Source organism: Rattus rattus, chromosome 8 (assembly GCF_011064425.1).
Source record: "Rattus rattus isolate New Zealand chromosome 8, Rrattus_CSIRO_v1, whole genome shotgun sequence".
Classification (NCBI taxonomy): Eukaryota; Metazoa; Chordata; class Mammalia; order Rodentia; family Muridae; genus Rattus; species Rattus rattus.
In genome coordinates this window covers 99426270-99446986 of record NC_046161.1, presented here as the reverse complement: position 1 = coordinate 99446986, position 20717 = coordinate 99426270, and the positions used below count along the sequence as shown (strand labels likewise).

The following is a 20717-nucleotide window of genomic DNA, read 5'->3' as shown; positions in this document are numbered from 1 at the left end:
CTTACGATAAATAAATAAATAATAAATAAAACCATTTAAAAAAGAAAGAAAATAACAACAAACCAATGAAGTTCTGGTCTGGAGACTACGGTGGAGGCATACCCTGTGTCTGCCATTTTGCTGGTCTCCCATTCTTTGATCTAGTAAAGTTTCTCTGAAGATCTAGACCTTGCTGTGAAATCTGTAAGTTACCCAGGGCCAGAGAGGTAGCCCTTGGGATGTGGAGGGCCCCTTCCCTTGGTCCCTGGGATTGGCAGAAAGAGTTAGGAGTAAATGCCTGGGGGTTGGGGATTTAGCTCAGTGGTAGAGCGCTTGCAAGCGCAAGGCCCTGGGTTCGGTCCCCAGCTCCAAAAAAAAGAAAAGAAAAGGAGTAAATGCCTGCTTTTTACCCTATGCAGGAACCTGTCCCCAAGCCTTACTCTCAGGATCTGTCTCGAAGCCCACAAAGCCTCAGTGACACAGGCTACTCCTCTGATGGCGTCTCCAGCTCCCAGAGTGAGATCACAGGTGTTGTACAGCAAGAAGTGGAACAACTTGACAGTGCGGGGGTGACAGGTCCACGTCCACCCAGCCCCTCAGAGCTCCACAAAGTGGGCAGTAGTATGCGCCCTTCCCTGGAGGCCCAGGCTGCGGCTCCCACTGGTGAGTGGAGCAAGCCACCCAGCGGCAGTGCTGTTGAAGACCAGAAACGGCGTCCCCACTCCCTGTCCATCATGCCCGAGGCCTTCGACTCTGACGAGGAGCTGGGGGATATTCTAGAAGAGGATGACTCCTTGGCATGGGGGCGTCAGAGGGAGCAGCAAGACACAGCTGAGTCTTCAGATGACTTCGGCAGCCAGCTGAGGCATGACTACGTGGAAGACAGCAGTGAAGGCGGCTTGTCTCCCCTTCCACCTCAGCCCCCCGCCAGGGCAGATATGACTGATGAAGAGTTCATGCGGCGGCAGATCCTAGAAATGAGCGCCGAGGAGGACAACTTGGAGGAAGATGACACCGCTGTCTCCGGGCGAGGCCTGGCCAAACACGGTGCCCAGAAGGCAAGTGCCAGGCCCAGGCCCGAATCTAGCCAAGAATCAGTAGCACTGCCCAAGAGGCGCCTGCCCCATAATGCCACCACAGGCTACGAGGAACTTCTGTCTGAGGAAGGCCCAGCAGAGCCCACTGACGGAGCCCTTCAGGGAGGTCTCCGACGCTTTAAAACCATTGAGCTCAACAGCACGGGTAGCTATGGTCACGAGCTAGACCTGGGCCAAGGTTCTGATCCCAACCTAGACCGGGAGCCTGAGCTGGAGATGGAGAGCCTTACAGGCTCGCCTGAAGACCGCTCTCGTGGGGAGCACTCCTCTACGCTGCCGGCTTCCACGCCTAGCTATACATCTGGCACCTCACCCACCTCCCTGTCTTCCCTGGAGGAGGACAGTGACAGCAGCCCCAGCCGCAGGCAGCGGCTAGAAGAAGCGAAGCAGCAGCGCAAGGCCCGGCACCGGTCCCACGGGCCCCTGCTGCCCACCATCGAGGACTCTTCCGAGGAGGAGGAGCTGCGGGAAGAAGAGGAGCTGCTGCGTGAGCAAGAGAAGATGCGGGAGGTGGAACAGCAGCGAATTCGAAGCACAGCCCGCAAGACCCGACGTGACAAGGAAGAGCTTCGGGCTCAGCGGCGGCGTGAGCGCTCCAAGACACCGCCTAGTAACCTGTCACCCATCGAAGATGCGTCCCCTACAGAGGAGCTGAGGCAGGCAGCGGAGATGGAGGAGCTACACCGCTCTTCCTGCTCTGAGTACTCCCCCTCCCCCTCCCTGGACTCAGAGGCTGAGACCCTAGATGGCGGCCCCACTCGGCTCTACAAGTCGGGCAGCGAGTACAACCTGCCTGCCTTTATGTCCCTCTACTCACCAACCGAGACCCCTTCGGGCAGTTCCACCACGCCCAGTTCTGGACGGCCCCTTAAGAGTGCGGAGGAGGCCTACGAGGACATGATGAGAAAAGCTGAGCTGCTCCAGAGACAGCAGGGCCAGGCGGCTGGGGCCCGGGGAACCCATGGCGGCCCCTCTCAGCCCACAGGCCCCCGCAGCCAGGGCTCCTTTGAATACCAAGACACCCAAGACCATGACTATGGCGGCAGGGCTTCTCAGCCTGCGGCAGATGGCACGCCTGCAGGCCTCGGAGCAACAGTGTATGAGGAGATCCTTCAGACATCCCAGAGCATAGCCCGGATGCGGCAGGCCTCCTCGCGGGATCTGGCCTTCACTGAGGACAAAAAGAAGGAGAAGCAGTTTCTGAATGCCGAGAGTGCATACATGGACCCAATGAAGCAAAATGGTGGCCCACTAACCCCTGGGACTAGCCCCACCCAACTTGCTGCTCCTGTGTCATTTCCCACCTCCACCTCCTCAGACAGCAGCGCGGGCCGAGTTATTCCCGACGTCCGAGTCACTCAGCATTTTGCAAAAGAGCCTCAGGAGCCTCTCAAGCTACATAGCTCTCCTGCCTCTCCCAGTATGGCCTCTAAGGAGGTAGGCATGACCTTCTCCCAGGGTCCTGGAACTCCAGCCACCACAGCCATGGCGCCTTGTCCAGCCAGCCTTCCACGGGGGTATATGACTCCAGCCGGCCCTGAGCGCAGCCCATCAACGTCTTCCACAATACACAGCTATGGCCAGCCCCCAACCACTGCTAACTATGGGTCTCAGACGGAGGAGCTGCCTCACGCTCCCAGTGGCCCTGCTGGAAGTGGGCGGGCCTCCAGAGAGAAGCCTCTGAGTGGGGGTGATGGTGAGGTTGGTCCCCCCCAGCCTTCTCGGGGATATTCTTATTTTACGGGCTCTAGCCCACCTCTCTCTCCATCCACCCCGTCCGAGAGCCCCACCTTCTCTCCAAGCAAGCTGGGTCCAAGGGCCACAGCAGAGTTCTCTACACAGACGCCAAGCCTAACGCCTTCCTCTGACATTCCACGGAGCCCTGGCACCCCTTCCTCCATGGTAGCCCAAGGCACGCAGACGCCACACCGACCTAGCACTCCTCGCTTGGTGTGGCAGCAGTCTTCCCAGGAGGCTCCTGCTATGGTCATCACGCTAGCTTCAGATGCTTCTAGCCAGACCCGAATGGTACACGCCAGTGCCTCTACTTCCCCTCTGTGCTCGCCTACGGACTCTCAGCCTGCCTCCCATAGCTACAGCCAGACCACACCCCCAAGTGCATCTCAAATGCCCTCAGAACCAGCTGGGCCACCTGGTTTCCCACGAGCACCCAGTGCTGGTGCAGATGGGCCGTTGGCGCTGTATGGCTGGGGTGCCCTCCCTGCTGAAAACATCTCGTTATGCCGGATCTCCTCTGTCCCTGGAACATCTAGAGTTGAGCCGGGCCCCAGGACCCCGGGCACTGCAGTGGTCGACCTTCGCACGGCTGTCAAGCCCACACCCATTATCCTTACCGACCAGGGCATGGATCTGACCTCTCTTGCTGTGGAAGCAAGGAAGTATGGCCTTGCCCTGGATCCAGTTCCAGGCCGCCAGTCAACTGCCGTGCAGCCTCTAGTTATTAACCTCAATGCCCAAGAGCAGACCCATACCTTCCTGGCCACTGCCACCACAGTGAGCATCACCATGGCCTCATCTGTGCTCATGGCTCAGCAAAAGCAACCAGTGGTATATGGAGATCCTTTCCAGAGCCGCCTCGACTTTGGCCAGGGTTCAGGTAGCCCTGTGTGCCTGGCCCAGGTCAAGCAAGTAGAGCAGGCTGTCCAGACAGCCCCATACCGAGGTGGGCCCAGGGGAAGACCCAGGGAGGCTAAGTTCGCCAGGTATAACCTTCCCAACCAGGTAACACCTCTGGCCAGAAGGGACATTCTGATCACTCAGATGGGCACTGCCCAGAGTGTTAGCCTGAAGCCAGGACCAGTGCCAGAGCCTGGTGCTGAACCCCACCGGGCTACTCCTGCAGAGCTCCGGTCACATGCTCTACCAGGTACCAGGAAGCCACACACAGTGGTGGTGCAGATGGGAGAGGGCGCAGCCGGCACAGTGACTACCCTGCTCCCAGAAGAGCCAGCAGGCGCCCTGGACCTCACTGGGATGAGGCCTGAGAGCCAACTGGCATGCTGTGACATGGTCTACAAGTTTCCCTTTGGCAGTAGCTGCACTGGCACCTTCCATCCTGCCCCTAGTGCACCTGACAAGAGTGTGACAGATGCTGCCCTGCCTGGCCAAAGCAGCGGCCCCTTCTACAGTCCCAGAGACCCTGAGCCCCCTGAGCCCCTCACCTTCCGGGCACAAGGCGTCATAGGACCTGGGCCCCATGAAGAACAGAGGCCCTACCCACAGGGCTTGCCCGGTAGGCTATACTCCTCCATGTCTGACACCAATTTGGCCGAAGTTGGTCTCAACTACCACGCCCAGAGGATTGGGCAGCTCTTCCAGGGCCCTGGGAGGGACTCGGCTGTGGATCTCAGCTCACTGAAGCATTCTTACAGCTTAGGCTTCGCTGATGGACGCTACTTGGGACAGGGCTTACAGTATGGCTCGTTCACGGACCTGCGCCACCCCACAGACCTTTTGTCTCACCCACTGCCCATGAGGCGCTACAGCTCTGTGTCAAACATCTATTCAGATCACCGGTACGGCCCACGGGGAGATGCCGTTGGCTTTCAGGAGGCCAGCCTGGCCCAGTACAGTGCCACCACAGCCCGCGAGATCAGCCGCATGTGTGCCGCCCTCAACTCCATGGACCAGTACGGTGGGCGGCATGGCGGTGGAAGTGGTGGGCCCGACCTTGTGCCGTATCAGCCCCAGCACGGGCCTGGACTCAATGCTCCACAGGGTCTGGCTCCCCTTAGATCTGGCCTCCTGGGCAACCCCACCTACCCAGAAGGGCAACCAAGTGCTGGGAACCTTGCTCAGTACGGGCCTGCAGCAAGCCAAGGAACAGCAGTCAGACAGTTACTCCCATCCACAGCAACAGTGCGTGCAGCCGATGGCATGATCTACTCGACTATCAATACCCCAATCGCTGCAACACTGCCCATCACCACCCAGCCTGCCTCAGTACTGCGGCCCATGGTGCGTGGTGGCATGTACAGGCCTTACGGATCTGGCGGAGTCACAGCTGTGCCCCTTTCCAGCCTGACCCGTGTGCCCATGATTGCCCCTCGGGTACCCCTTGGACCAGCAGGGTTATACCGCTATCCTGCACCAAGTCGATTCCCCATCGCTTCCACCATTCCACCCGCTGAAGGACCTGTCTATTTGGGAAAGCCAGCAGCCGCCAAGGCCTCCGGGGCAGGAGGCCCGCCAAGACCTGAGCTACCAGCAGGGGGTGCTCGCGAAGAACCTCTCTCCACAACTGCCCCTCCTGCTGTCGTCAAGGAAGCCCCAGTGGCCCAGGCCCCGGCCCCACCACCAGGCCAAAAGCCAGCAGGAGATGCTGCTGCTGCTGGGAGTGGCAGTGGAGTCCTCGGCCGGCCTGTGGTGGAGAAGGAGGAGGCATCTCAGGAGGACCGGCAGCGGAAGCAGCAGGAGCAGCTGCTGCAGCTGGAGCGGGAACGGGTAGAGTTGGAAAAGCTCCGGCAGTTGCGGCTGCAGGAGGAGCTGGAGCGAGAGAGGGTGGAGCTGCAGAGGCATCGTGAGGAGGAGCAGCTGCTGGTGCAGAGAGAGTTGCAGGAGCTCCAGACCATCAAGCACCATGTGCTGCAGCAGCAGCAAGAAGAGCGCCAAGCTCAGTTTGCACTGCAGCGTGAGCAGCTGGCACAGCAGCGGCTGCAGCTAGAGCAGATCCAGCAACTGCAGCAGCAGCTGCAGCAGCAGCTAGAGGAGCAGAAACAGAGGCAAAAGGCCCCCTTTCCTGCAACCTGCGAGGCTCCTAGCCGAGGGCCTCCCCCCGCTGCTACCGAGCTGGCCCAGAACAGCCAGTATTGGCCACCATTGACCCACACAGCCTTCATTGCCGTGGCAGGAACCGAAGGGCCTGGGCAAGCTCGTGAGCCCGTGCTGCACAGGGGCCTCCCCAGCTCTGCCTCAGACATGTCCCTGCAAACTGAGGAGCAGTGGGAGGCAGGCCGTAGTGGCATCAAGAAACGTCACTCTATGCCACGCCTGAGAGACGCCTGTGAACCAGAGTCAGGCCCTGATCCCAGCACGGTCAGGAGGATTGCAGACAGCAGTGTTCAGACAGATGATGAGGAGGGCGAGGGCCGCTACCTCCTGACCCGTAGGCGCAGGACACGGCGCAGTGCCGACTGCAGTGTGCAGACAGATGACGAGGACAATGCCGAATGGGAGCAGCCTGTCCGCCGCCGCAGGTCTCGTCTTTCCCGTCACTCAGACTCAGGCTCTGACAGCAAGCACGATGCCTCGGCCTCATCCTCTGCTGCTGCCGCTGCGGCGAGGGCCATGAGCAGTGTGGGTATCCAGACCATCAGTGACTGCTCTGTACAGACAGAGCCTGAGCAGCTGCCCAGGGTCTCACCAGCCATCCACATCACAGCCGCCACTGACCCAAAGGTGGAGATCGTCAGATACATATCGGCACCAGAAAAGACTGGGCGAGGGGAGAGCCTGGCCTGCCAGACAGAACCCGATGGGCAGGCTCAGGGTGTGGCTGGGCCACAGCTCATAGGACCAACTGCCATCAGCCCCTACCTACCTGGCATCCAGATAGTCACCCCAGGAGCCCTAGGCAGATTTGAAAAGAAGAAGCCAGATCCTCTGGAGATCGGGTACCAGGCCCACCTGCCCCCGGAGTCCCTGTCGCAGCTTGTGAGCCGCCAGCCTCCCAAGTCTCCACAAGTGCTCTACTCACCAGTGTCGCCACTGTCCCCACACCGGCTCCTGGACACCTCGTTTGCTTCCAGTGAGAGGCTGAACAAGGCTCATGTGAGTCCCCAGAAGCAGTTCATAGCTGACAGCACTCTTCGCCAGCAGACTCTGCCGCGCCCCATGAAGACCCTGCAGCGGTCCCTGTCTGACCCTAAGCCCCTGAGCCCCACCGCCGAGGAGTCTGCCAAAGAGAGATTCTCCCTCTACCAGCACCAGGGGGGACTAGGTAGCCAGGTATGGGCACAGGGGCTGGTCCAGGGTGGGATGGGGGTCTATTTCTAGCTTGAGGGGCCCCAGAGGGAGGGGTTTCTTCTGGGGTGGGAATGGAGTCACTTCTGGCTCCAAAGGCCCAGGGAAAGGAGTTGAGGAACAAAGATCCTCAGTGTATGTCTGACAGAGTTCATAGCCCAGCAAGGCCAGCCTGGACCAATTCAGACACACATGGGCTCCACAGCCATCTGCCCAGAACTCTACCAGAAACCTCAGCCTCTCCATAGCCCCGCCCCATCACTGTCTATACCTGGTCTGTCTCTGTCGCCTCCTTTCAGGCTTCTTCATTCCTCCCCTCCAGTCTAGGCACCTTCCACTCCAAGCCTTATTTAGTCCCCACTTCCCATCTCTAGATGGGCTTCACTGCCTGTTGCAGGCCCAAGCCCATGGCCTAGCACTTGAGACCCACTCTGGAGGGCTGTAGGCACTCTCTGTCCTTCATTGTGTCCCACCCCCTTCCTCAGTAACTCTACTTCCAAGCCTGTCTGTTCCCTTAGTTCAGTGCAGGCTCCTTGTCTATGGCTTCCGTTACCAGTCGTGTATTAGGGACAGCCCGGCCATGGCGGGCATCTATGGGAAGACTTAGAGATTGGGAAGGGTTAATGCTAACCACTTTTAGTGCAGGGTTGAGGAAGGTTGGCTTTTCTTGAAGTCTCTGAAAGGTTTTGGGAGGTGAAACAGAACAAGACAGGTATTTCAGAGTTCCCAGAATACAGTGTGGGCTGATAGGCCAAAGGAGAGATCCCAGGGAGAGGAGGTAGGAGTCAGAAGCACCGGGAGGTGTATTTGCTCATTTTCTGGGTATATACAGAGAAAAGTGGAGCATTTGCAGTGGGTTTGTGGAGGTGATGCTTGTGGAGGTGCGGAGTGAACAGCCCTGGCAGGGCCAGCAAGGAGGGCAGGCCAAAGAGGCAAGCACAGGTCCGCACAGGCTGGCCGTGTAGCAGCTGTAGGCAGCTGTTGACGGACACTCAAGGTGTGTGGCCAAAATAGGAAAAGACAGATGATGAGGAGTTCAAACACTGAGTGTGTCCCACTAAAGGCCCACCTTGAGGGTACACTGTGCCCTTTGTGACATGTGTGAAAGGTGGGGACTTTTTATGTAGCTTCTTGGCAAGGTAAAAGGCGAGAGTTTTGGCGCCAGTCTCTAGTATATTTGGGAGATTTGGGTAGCATATGAAATCCAAGTGTGGGGCATTCTGGGAAGGTTAGGAGCTGGAGGTAAAGGGAAACCAGGGTGAGCACTCCATCAGTATTGGCCTCTCAGAATTGCAGATCCTCTGGAGCGAGTAGGAGGTGTGGTGAGCAGGGCAGGGGAACCTCCAGCAGGAAGTTGTGCGCTGGGGAGGGGTCTAGCAAGAATGGACGTTGTCTGATAGAGAGATCGGGCGTGGGGGGCTGGGCCACGAGCAGGGCTTAGGTGTGGCAGAGGGTAGCGCAGGGCAGTTAGAGGAGGAGGTGGGCAGGCAACTGGGAGGCAATGTTGCTCTGGAGAGGAGCGAAGGAGGAAGCTTAGACTCTGAGCCTGTCAAGAGCTGACACAGTTAGCATGTGCCCCTTCCTGTGACCCCGTTCTTAAAGGAGCCTGGTGGGTCTCACATGTCCTACTATGTTCTGTCTTTCCTTGACTTCCCCCTGCCCTCAACCCCTTCAGGCTGCTAGGTCTCAAACTTCGAGCCAGACCCATCTTCCCTCACCTCAGTGGCAGGCAAGCCCACTGGAGATGTGCAGGGCTTTGTAAAGTTACTGTGCACAGCACACAAACCAGTCTGACCCCCACTACCTTCCTGCTGCCCAAAGCTTTGGATAGGACTATAAAATGACCACAGGCCTTTCCCTTCATGGCAAAGAAGCCAAGACCAGAGGGTGGGCAGGGTAAACCCCAAGGCTGCTTGGCAAAGTAGGGCATCAACAGTGTGGAGCCCAGCTCCTGCCTTGAAGAACCTCCAGACCTGGGTTCTTCTACCCCATGCCTCAGCAAAGTCACCCACACCTTGGGTCTCAGTGCTGCCCACCCTTCCCTCTGTCTCAGGTGTCGGCGCTGCCACCCAACGGCCTGGTCCGCAAGGTGAAGCGGACACTGCCCAGCCCCCCTCCAGAGGAAGCTCACCTTCCCCTGGCTGGCCAGGTGCCCTCACAGCTGTATGCAGCCAGTCTGCTGCAGCGAGGGTTGGCGGGGCCCACCACCGTCCCTGCTACCAAGGCCAGCCTGCTCCGGGAGCTGGACCGGGACCTGCGGCTGGTGGAGCATGAATCCACCAAGCTGCGCAAGAAGCAGGCGGAGTTGGACGAGGAGGAGAAGGAGATTGATGCCAAGCTCAAGTACCTGGAGCTGGGCATCACCCAACGCAAAGAGTCTTTGGCCAAAGACCGGGTTGGCCGTGACTACCCACCTTTACGTGGCCTTGGTGAGCATCGTGACTACCTGTCTGACAGCGAGCTCAACCAGCTGCGGCTCCAGGGTTGTACCACGCCCGCTGGCCAGTATGTGGACTACCCTGCCTCAGCTGCTGTGCCTGCCACCCCCTCTGGCCCCACTGCCTTCCAACAGCCCCGGTTCCCACCTGCAGCCACCCAGTACACTGCAGGCAGTAGTGGACCAACTCAGAACGGATTTCCAGCCCACCAGGCACCTACCTACACTGGCCCTAGCACGTACCCAGCACCTACCTACCCTCCTGGAACGAGTTATCCAGCTGAGCCTGGCCTGCCAAGCCAACCGGCTTTCCACCCCACAGGCCATTACGCAGCCCCAACGCCCATGCCAACCACGCAGAGCGCCCCTTTTCCAGTCCAAGCTGACAGCCACGCTGCCCACCAGAAGCCGCGTCAGACCTCACTGGCTGATTTGGAGCAGAAGGTTCCCACCAATTATGAGGTGATCAGCAGCCCTGCTGTAACCGTGTCCTCAGCCCCCTCTGAGACCGGCTATAGTGGTCCAGCTGTGAGCAGCAGCTACGAGCACGGTAAAGGCCCTGAGCATCCCCGGGGCGGTGATCGAAGCAGTGTGAGCCAGAGCCCAGCCCCTACATATCCCTCTGACTCCCATTACACCAGTCTGGAGCAGAACGTTCCCCGAAACTATGTGATGATCGACGATATCAGTGAGCTAACCAAGGACAGCACCCCCGCTGCCTCGGATAGCCAACGGCCAGAGCCCTTGGGCCCGGGTGGAGTCAGTGGGCGTCCCGGGAAGGATCCTGGAGAACCAGCTGTCCTAGAGGGACCCACTCTGCCCTGCTGCTATGGCAGAGGTGAGGAAGAATCTGAGGAGGACTCATATGACCCCCGTGGCAAATCTGGTCATCACCGGAGCATGGAGAGCAACGGCCGACCAGCCAGCACCCACTATTACAGTGACAGTGACTATAGACATGGGGCTCGAGCAGACAAGTATGGCCCAGGACCCATGGGGCCAAAGCATCCCTCTAAGAACCTGGCCCCGGCTGCCATCTCCTCCAAGCGCAGCAAGCACCGGAAGCAAGGCATGGAGCAAAAGATCTCCAAGTTCTCACCTATCGAGGAGGCCAAGGACGTGGAATCAGACCTGGCCTCCTATCCCCCACCCACCGTCAGCAGCAGCCTGACCTCTCGGGGCAGAAAGTTCCAAGACGAAATCACCTATGGGCTCAAGAAGAATGTGTATGAACAGCAGAGGTACTACGGGGTGTCCAGCCGGGACACAGCCGAGGAGGATGACCGCATGTATGGTGGTAGCAGCCGGTCCCGAGTGGCATCGGCATACAGTGGGGAGAAGCTGTCCAGCCATGATTTCAGCAGCCGAAGCAAAGGGTATGAACGGGAACGGGAGACCGCAGAGCGACTTCAAAAGGCGGGCCCCAAGCCCTCATCCCTGAGCATGGCTCATGGACGGGCACGGCCCCCCATGAGGAGCCAGGCCTCTGAAGAGGAGAGCCCTGTCAGCCCCTTAGGGCGGCCCCGTCCCGCAGGGGGCGCTCTTCCTCCTGGGGATACCTGCCCACCGTTCTGCTCCAGCCACTCCATGCCCGACGTCCAGGAGCACGTCAAGGACGGACCGCGCGCCCACGCATATAAGCGTGAGGAGGGCTACATCTTGGATGACTCCCACTGCGTGGTTTCTGACAGTGAAGGTAATGGCAGCTGGGGGTGATTGCTGCAAATGCTCAGCACCTGGGGGTCTGCCTGCCTACCCCGGTCCCCAAGATGTCCCAGCAGGGTCTGTCTTGGCATCTCATCAGCAGGCCCTGCTGCAGGCGGCCCTTGCCTGATCTATCTGTGCCCTGGTTGCTGGTTGCTGGAGGGTGGGGACCTAGTGACCTGCTTGTGGCTGTGCTGTCCACTCTGGTTCCCTTGCATGGCTTCAGCTAGGTCCCCTCTATGGCTAACCAGGGGTTGATGGTGTTCTGTTTTTGGTCTCTGAAGCGTATCACCTGGGCCAGGAGGAGACAGACTGGTTTGATAAGCCCCGAGATGCCCGCTCCGACCGGTTCAGGCACCATGGGGGGCATACAGTCTCCTCCTCCCAGAAGCGAGGCCCTGCCAGGCACAGCTACCATGACTACGATGAGCCCCCTGAGGAGGGCCTGTGGCCTCATGATGAGGGTGGTCCAGGCCGGCATACCTCAGCCAAGGAGCACCGGCACCACGGTGACCACGGGAGGCACTCAGGCCGCCATGCTGGTGAGGAACCAGGGCGCCGTGCTGCCAAACCACATGCTCGGGACATGGGTCGCCACGAGACCCGGCCTCACCCTCAGGCCAGCCCTGCCCCTGCCATGCAAAAGAAGGGTCAGCCTGGGTACCCCAGCTCTGCTGATTACTCACAGCCATCCCGGGCTCCGTCAGCATACCACCATGCCTCTGACAGCAAAAAGGGCTCCCGGCAGGCCCACTCTGGGCCTACTGCACTGCAGCCAAAGCCAGAAGCCCAGGCACAGCCACAGATGCAAGGTCGGCAGGCGGTTCCAGGACCGCAGCAATCACAGCCACCATCGTCCAGGCAGACGCCCTCAGGCACAGCATCACGCCAGCCACAGACACAGCAGCAGCAGCAGCAGCAGCAGCAGCAGCAACAACAACAGCAAGGTCTTGGGCAACAAGCTCCCCAGCAGGCTCCATCACAGGCTCGGCTACAGCAACAGGGCCAGCCAACTACCCGGAGCACAGCCCCTGCTGCCAGCCAGCCAGCAGGGAAACCTCAACCAGGCCCCACCACAGCCCCAGGGCCCCAGCCAGCAGGACTGGTGAGTTAGCCGCTCCTGTGCATGGGTCCTCCACTCTCCTAGGGAAGATGCAACAATTGAAGTTTGGATGTCCTGTGGCTTCAGGGTGGGGGTGGGGGTGAGCAGGATCTCAGCTACTGGTTCTGTGTTACAGCCACGTGCAGAGCAGGCAGGCAGCTCCAAACCGGCAGCCAAAGCGCCCCAGCAGGGGCGCGCTCCTCAGGCCCAGTCAGCTCCAGGACCTGCAGGTGAGCTGTGCCCAGAACACTCAGAGCAATCTTTCCCTGTACCACCTGCACTCGCCTCCCCACCCCCAACCCCTTGTGCACATTCTCACGATCCCCCAGGAGCACCCAGTAGGCTGCAGACCTCCTACCAGAAAATGAACCTGGGCCAGTGAGGGCCCAGGAAACTATCCTCGGTGAGCACTGGTGAGCAAGGACCAGAACCTTGTCTGTTCTTTTCTTTCCTTCTCTTTCTTTCTTTCTTCCTTTCCTTCCTTCTTTCTTTCTTTCTTTCTTTCCTTCTTTCTGTCTGTCTGTCTGTCTGATTGATTATTTATTTATTTATTTATTTATTTATTTATTTATTTTTGAGAGAAGGTCTTACTGTGTAGCCTTGTCTGGCCTGGAACTCAATGTGTAGACCAGGCTAGCCTTGACCTCCCAGAGGTCCATCTGCCTCTAACTGTAGAATGCTAGGATTAAAGGCAGGGGACATGATGCCCATCTGAGCTGCAGCTCCTTCCTGCCTGCCTGCCTGCCTGCCTGCCTGCCTGCCTACCTGCCTGCCTTTTCCTCCCCTTCCCTTCCCTTCCCTTCCCCTTCCCCTTCCCTTCCCCCTTCCCCTTCCTTCCCTCCCTTCCCCTGCTCCTCATCTCTTCTCCTTGCTCTTCCCTTTCCACTTCTTTATCTCCTGCTTCCTTTCTCCTCTTGTTCTTGTCTTGCTATTTTTATTTCTCCAGCCCCCACCTTCTTCTACCTCACAGGCTACCTGTGTTCAGGCTCCCTCTCCCCCTCCTACCCCGAACAACCAAGCATAGTGTTGTTCATAATGCCGCTGCTTCCTTTCCTGTAGGGGCGAAGACTGGAGCCAGGCCTGGGGGGACCCCAGGGGCTCCCGCTGGTCAGCCAGCAGCAGAAGGAGAGAGTGTATTTTCTAAGATCCTCCCTGGTGGGGCAGCAGAGCAAGCCGGAAAGCTGACAGAAGGTATTACTGCCTGGGGTCAGGTCCACACTGGGTGGATGCCTCTCTGGTAGAGGCTGGGGACGGGGTGGTTCCAGGTCCAGTGACCAGGACACAGACCACCTGCTGGTACCCAGGGGTTTCTCGGTACTCCTTATCCCTTGAGCCTTACCGTGACCTATGGCCCTGACTAGGAGTCTGACCCAGTTTCTGAGATCTCTTTCTGTTTTCTATGTCACAGCTGTCTCTGCTTTTGGCAAAAAATTTTCCTCATTCTGGTGATTGTGTCCAGAAGGGTGAGTACCTGTGCCTGCCATATTGGGAGAGGCCTGACTTACTCGTGGTTGGTGGAAGTCCTCTGGGAAGGGTCCAGTCTTCAGTAGCTGGCACAGTGAGAGCTACAGCGTATTCTCCTGGCTGTGTGAGAGAAAGAACGAGGGCACTCCACAGAGCCTAAGACATGGGCCTGCTCAGGAGAGCAGTCACTGTGTAGACCAGGCCAGCTTTGAACTCACAGAGATCCAGGCATGGGCCACATTGTCCCCAGCAAAAGGAAGCCAGGCAGGGCTGGTGCCCCTCTTGCCTCTCTCTCCGCCCCAGTCTTCCGCCGCGATGGGGCATCTTGGCTTAGAGGCAGGGGCAGTGCTGCAGCGACTCATCCCCCTTCTGCAACGCTCTACAGGCTCCTGAAGACCTGGAGAAAGACAATCTCATTGCTGTGGAAAAATCTCTGGAGTCAGAGGCCTGGGCGCAGCTCTGGACTCTGCGTATAACGGTGAGTGTCAGGACCAGGTTAAGATGAACCAGAGACGTGGGTGAAGGGGTCCTGTTCCTGGAAGTGTGAACTAAAAGGACCTGGTATGCTTCTTTCAGTGGGATGGGCCTAGCAGCCCCCCTCAGAGGCAGTGTGCTGGCTGGCATGACGGTAAATGAGTCAGCTATCCTTGGGAAAGGGCCCAGTGAAGCCAATTGTACCCCTACAACTTCAGGTCTGTATTCTGGACACTGAGTTCAAAGTCATCCTATCTCTAGGACTGTGGCGCTCTTTGGAGACATTGGTGTCTGGTGCCGGTGTTTCCAAACCCAGCAGAACGTAGAGCTTTGGTCATGAAGTGAAGAGAGTCTTGGATTCACAGGTTGTGAATCCAAAAGGCAAAAGGGTGAACTAGGGAGAGAGGCATACAGAAAGGGGACACAGGAAAAGCAGTCACTGGTCAGCTTGTCTCAGCTCATTTCAGGGCAGCACGGTGAGAGGACAGGACGGTACATGGTAGGAGCCCTCTCTGCGTAGATTGTAGTGGCCAAAGAGGATGAGATGCTCCCTCTCAGGGCCCACCCTGTCCTGGCCTTGACCTTGCCTCTGTGGACAGAAGAGGGCACACCTCATGTAGAATTGGGGAGAAGCCTAGTTGTTTAAGCTGTCCCTTGCACAGCCAGGAGTTACAGACCAATTCCCCGAGGCCTCTTGTCTCCTGCTCTGTTTTCCTCTCTCAAGTTAAGCATTGGAGGTATGTGGGCAGCCATAAAATCTCAGGTGGTACTCAGGGGAGGTGGGAGGAACAGCCCATGGCCAAGGTCAGGACCGCAGTCAGTAAGCAGGTCACTTCAAGGGAGCCTTAGAGCAGCAAGTGCCCTTGGTTAGATGATGTGGTAGAGAGTTAGCCATGCGTGGGTCTTCTCAGGAGTACAGAGGTGCTGAAAAGGCTTAGTCTCTCATCCCTGTATTCAACAAATGCTGATCAAGCCCCAGATATGTGCCCAACCCTGTTGTCGACATTGGGGAGACAATAGAAATCAAAACCGAGTTTCTGTCCTTTCGAGTCAACTGTCCATTAAGGGAGACAAAGAGTAAATAAGCCTCAAAATAAAAAATCTAGCTATGAATGGTAACATACATCTTTGATCCCAGCACTTGAAGGCAGAGGCAGGTGGATCTCTGTGAATTTAAGGCCAACCTGGTCTACAGAGCAAGTTCCAGGATAGCCGGGGTTACACAGAGTGACTGTGCCTCAAACAAAACAAAACAAACAACCCCCACGAAAGTAAGTGAATAAATAAAAGAATTAAGAGCCAGTCTGAAAGGACTTTCTGATGGCAACTGTGCAGGGTTTCTGCAGCAGCCAGAGCTGCCCTAGAGAAAGAAGTCAGAGCTGGAGGTGCAGGAAGGCGCGGTGCCAGCCGTGCTTCTGATGCTAAGTGGAACTGGTCAGCCTCAGAGACAAGCGGAGAGGAGCACAACTAAGCTGCGGCAGAGGGGCAGTGGCTGGATCCATTTTGGGCGGGCACTGTAGGCCAAAGTGAAGACCTTGGGCTTTGCTAGTGACAGCCGTCCCAGCGCTGACAGCATGCTCCCTGCCTTGGCTGTAGGGCCGTGGACACCCTGCCGCCACCCCCCCCCAAGCTGGACGTTTTCTTGGCATTCCTTGGGACATACATAAACCCTCAGGTGTCCTTTATGTCAGTTTCAGAGATGAGCTAGAGATGCTTGCCTTTTGAAACAAAACTCCACCTCCCTCATCTTCCTGCTTGGTTTTTTTTGAGACTGGGTCTCATTTGTAGGACTGACCAATCTGTAGCTCAATATATATAGATCGAGCCGACCATGAACTTGTAGTGAGTCTCCTGTCCCCGTTGCTTAAGGCTAGGGTTATGGATGTACACTCCCATACCTGGCTTCCTACACTCTTACAAAATAAATGTCAAGGGCCAGCCAGATGGGCTCACTGGGTAAAGATGTTTGCTTCGGAAGCCTGACAACCTGAGTTTAAATCGTAGAATACAAATGGTGGAAGGAGAGAACCAACCCCTGCAGGCTAGCCTGCCCTCCTCGTACAGGTATACACACGCAAACATTAGAAAACAAAGTGGGATGTGGTGTCTCGTGCCTGTGCTGTAGTCTAGAGAAGGAGGGTCACTCTACTGTCACTTTGGGTGATGTAATGAGACCCTGTTGTCTAAAATGGGAGAGAAAGAAGGGTCTTTTCCTGGAGATCTGATTCTTCCTTCTCCCAACCCTTTCTGTGATCTTTAGTTTGCACGAATACCAACCCCTCTGTGCCTTGATGGAATGGAATCCTCTGGGTGAAGCAGAACCAAGCCATTGCACATGGCAATGCCCAGGAGCAATGTAAGGAGGGTGGCAAACTATGCCTAGGGTTCTTGACACACACAAAAAAAAATCTTTTCTTCTCTCCCTCCCTCTTCTTCTCTTTTCAAAGCATCCACAACCTGGCAAACCTTTGGCCCAAAGATTCACACCATGTGGGCCCCACCCAGCAGGCAGGCCTCGGCCGAGCATGAGAATGCAATGTTTTCTAACAGCAGCGACCTAGGTGAAGCATCTGCTTGCTGGACCAATGGGACCATTGGCTTGGGGGAATCTTTCATGTCTTTCAAGAGACCCTGCCTTACTCAGGCCAGCCGTCCTTGGGAGAGAGGAGCCCTCGCCAGAATGCGGTTGCTGCTGAGGCTGTCCGCTGCTTTTCCTGCAGCCTCCTGTGGCCTGGGCAGCCAGGCTTCCAACGCGTTATACACAGAGTTCGGGTGCACACTGCCCTCCCTCTAAGACGCCAGAAGTTTTTTCCACAGCCTTGGAGAGGGGCTTTGACTGAGGGCTGGAGCCCTAGGCTCCGATTCCTTCACATTCCAGCTGGCCCGGATCCCTCTGTGGCCATGAGGCCTTGCCCCCTTCACCCTGCTCTGTGGGTGACCCTGGAGCAGACCTCCACATGGCCAGCATGGGTTTGGGAGAACTTTACAAACATTAGGACCTAACACTGTCTCATCGCTGAAACAAGAGGCCATAGCACCGAAAAGCAGCGTGGGCACCGGCTGAGGCTTCTCCCAGCCCATGGATGGCAGCGTACTAGGCATGCCTGCCATCCTCTTAAAGCCATCCCCCCAGCCATTGTGAGCATCCCAGCAGCACCGCCATTGTCTCGACCAGCCGGCCCCTCGGCTCCTCATCTGTACACCTGGGGATTTCTTTTGATTTCAGGAACAGCCTTAATCATTCCAGTTTGATTTACATGTATACCTCACAAACTTTTTTTTTGTTGTTTTATTTTTTTCTTTCCCTTTCTTTGCTTTTATCCCTCTGTCTCTTCCCCCACCTCCACCCCCACCTCGTGATGGATGGTTTGGGTTCCTCTCTGCTCTGCCCCTGCTCAGCACAGGGAGAAATGTTGATTTAGAAGCAATAGCGGGCAGCCGGCCACCAAGAGCACAAACCCAGGGCGAGGTCTAGGGAGTCTCCTCCGCCCGCCTGTTTACTGTGCAATTCCAGTCCTCTTAAGCCATCAGCAGTGGGTGTGCTCAGAGCAGAGGAGCCAAGGGGAAGGTTCAGAGCCCTGTGAGGTAAGGGGAGTATGACACCGTCCATTCACCCGGTGGACTGGGCTACACGCCTCCCCAAAGCCCTTCCCTCGGAGGCCTCCCTTCATCTCGGGCCCAGCCACAAGTCTCATCTCTAATGTTCTATGCAATGAAATATAAACCCTCAAAGACAACTGTTAATATTTAATAAATTCCATGTTACATATAAGGAGTTAATTGCAAACACGCAGTTGAGAAACTGGATAGCTCTATCTGCTCATTCCACCGCCCCAGCCTGATCCTTGTCCCCACTTTCCGTGTGTGTACGTGTGAGAGCGAAAACGAGAGCATGTATGTACATGTGTGTGCGTGCGTGTATGTGTGTGTGTGCGCGGGCGTGCGTGTGTAAATTCTAAGTCTGTGGCATGTTTGACCTGTGGCAGGACTCGCTGCTTGCCAGGTGACCCACCGCCTGTCTCGCAGTGGAGCATGCACAGCTCGAAGCTTCTTTGCACGATTTCATTCATTTTAAATGCTCGACCTCTTGCTTGGAGTTCTTTTTGCCTCCAAACCTCTCCCTTAGGAGCGCTTCTCCCTGACTTCGGGACACGCTAGTGAAGACCTCCCAGAACTGCCTGAATATGCCAGGCCATGGAGCAGGCCGTGCGGCCCCATACACCTTGCAGTTTTTAATCTGTGTGCGACAGCAGATTAAAAAACAAACAAACCAACCAACCTTAGGAAAGACAGAGAGAGGAGCCCGCACAGGATGCATGCGTATGAACATTCTATGGGTCTGCTACAGGATCTCTACCTGTGTATCCTTTTTCCCTCCTATCCTAGGCCTGAGTCAAAAGGATCTGGTCACCACTCCCCAGTTGGACACTGCTCAAGAACAAAGCTGGGGTACATCTGTGGAGAGGCGGCAGCCAAGGGATCCTGGCTGTGCCCTACAATCCCTAGATCTTGGCCCTGCTCTATGTCTCTCCTTTGTGATGTGGAGCCTCAAAGGACTGTGATCCAAGAGATCTGGAATGGAGCCAGGGGTCATAGGGTACCCAGGAAGAGATGGCTGAAATTATCATTCGGAAAATAACGTCCACATAAGTAACAGCTTCAAGCTGAACTCAGAAGGTTTCTCAGGAGCAAAGCTTACCGAAGGGTCTGTGTAACCCTCTCCACACCTGCCCCAGGACTTGCCTCCTCGGAAACCTAAGTATTACACTGTTGTCAGTATCTCCCTCACTGGTCCAGGAGTAGAGCAGACAGTACCTGCATGACCCCTAATGTCTGGCCTGCCTCCAGAGAGTTTTGGTGTACACCACGCATTTCTCAGGGGTTCACATGTCTCATGCTTTTTTTTTTTTTTTAACAAGGCTTATAACTCCTTTAGAGTGGGACCCTGTCCCACCGTTGGCAGCTGTGGATGGGACACTGAAAACTGTGTTGGACTTAAGAGCCTGAATTCCCAGGATTTAGCTTTCTTCCCACTATGTAATATCTCAGTATCTCAAGTTTGATCTCAGAGATCAAACTTGGGTTATGTGGGGCCATCTCTATAAGGGCTGAAGAAGGCCCTCATCGAGGAACCCACAGGCCCAGGTGTGTGCAGGATGTGCCCAGTGTTCAGATCCTTGGGATCGTGGCAGTATCCCTTCCCACTCATAGTCAGGACTAGGAGATGAGAGCAGTCAGGGATCCACAGGTCAACCTCTGGCAGCACCCCAGGCTCAAAATTTTACAGCAAATTTCTTTTCTGGCTAAACTCCGAGTTTGACATTTCTGATATCTGCTACTCTACCCTGGCTGTGCTCACAGGACAGATCTTTGCCCCCTTGTGATTATGACAGCAGACTGCAGTAGTCTTCTAGGTCATAGGTATCCCGGGCTCTTGTGTTGACTCTGGAGCTCGGGGACGAGTGTTTGCTGCTGTGGGACATGATAAGCAATGGGTGCATCTCCAAATGGGTAAGAAGGTAGAGTCCAGATCTTCTCCATTTTCCCCTCTCGGTGTCATAAGCAAGGGTACCCACCTCTGCCCACCCAAGGCCTCAACACACTCACGTCATAGTGGTGGTCCTCGCACCATCCTCTTCCTATTCTTTGGGCAGGGTGAATGGACTCAGGGCTCACAATGAGAGAACAGCTAGGGCAGCCATTCTGGCCTGTATTCTGGAGCCTATGGGGAGTTTTCTAGGCAGGTCCCTTGCCGTAAGAGTGCAGTCCTGCCCATAGCCCTTCTCCCCCCATACTGTAAATAATTTGTCATCATGGACTCCAACAGGGTCGGAGGGACAGATAAAACCAATTGAAATTCTCTGAAGATGCCCTCTGTCTCCCGGGGTGCCAGCGCCTGCTACCATGTGCACCAAGTGGCACTGGAGAGCCATAGAAGTCATAAGATACTGTATGTGTAAGCACATGTACATGAATGTGTGTGTGTGTATGTGTGTGTGTGTGTGTAAGTGTGTGTGCGTGCGTGCACGAGTCTCATTCAGCCTCTGGGGTCAAATCAGCTCCTCTCCAAGTGTGGTACCCTGGAGGGTAGTGACCATCAACATTTCCCCCTCTAGCTTCTATGTCTTGTTTTTGCTTTCCCTCCCCCCTCCCCCCCTCTCCTTCCTTCTCTCCTTCTTTATTTGAGGGGGAAGAGTGCTGTACAAAGTCAAACAAACAAGTTTACAGTTGTAAGTGCAATGACCCGAGTCCTCCACATGACCTTGTGAATTGTGTGCCGTCCTCCTGTGCTCTGTGAGAACTCGTGGTACTTCAGTGTCCCTCCCCTGTACTGTGACAAGGTATTTCTGTGGTATCAGAATAAAAGGACTTGATATAAACAACCTCCAGACTGTCTTTGGGATGATTTCTGAAGTGGGAATGCTTAGCCAAACAAGTAAATGCCAATGCTTGTGACAATATTCTCCATGATTAAAGA

General features: G+C 56.4%; 1 protein-coding gene across 2 annotated transcripts in view; it reads left to right on the top strand.

Annotated features, from left to right (window-relative positions):
* Positions 1-19146, top strand: part of Bsn (bassoon presynaptic cytomatrix protein) — an 89898-nt gene extending 70752 nt beyond the window's left edge. Inside the window, exons 5-12 of one of the 2 annotated variants that reach the window (XM_032910592.1) lie at positions 399-7043; positions 9112-11191; positions 11484-12304; positions 12438-12531; positions 13361-13492; positions 13710-13764; positions 14151-14243; positions 16687-19146. In XM_032910592.1, coding sequence (XP_032766483.1) covers positions 399-7043; positions 9112-11191; positions 11484-12304; positions 12438-12531; positions 13361-13492; positions 13710-13750 — 9813 coding nt within the window. In that variant the 3' untranslated portion in view covers positions 13751-13764; positions 14151-14243; positions 16687-19146. Of the gene's footprint in view, positions 1-398; positions 7044-9111; positions 11192-11483; positions 12305-12437; positions 12532-13360; positions 13493-13709; positions 13765-14150; positions 14244-16499 lie in introns of both variants that reach the window. The other variant, XM_032910593.1, reaches the window with a different exon arrangement.
* Positions 19147-20717: the final 1571 nt, after the last annotated feature.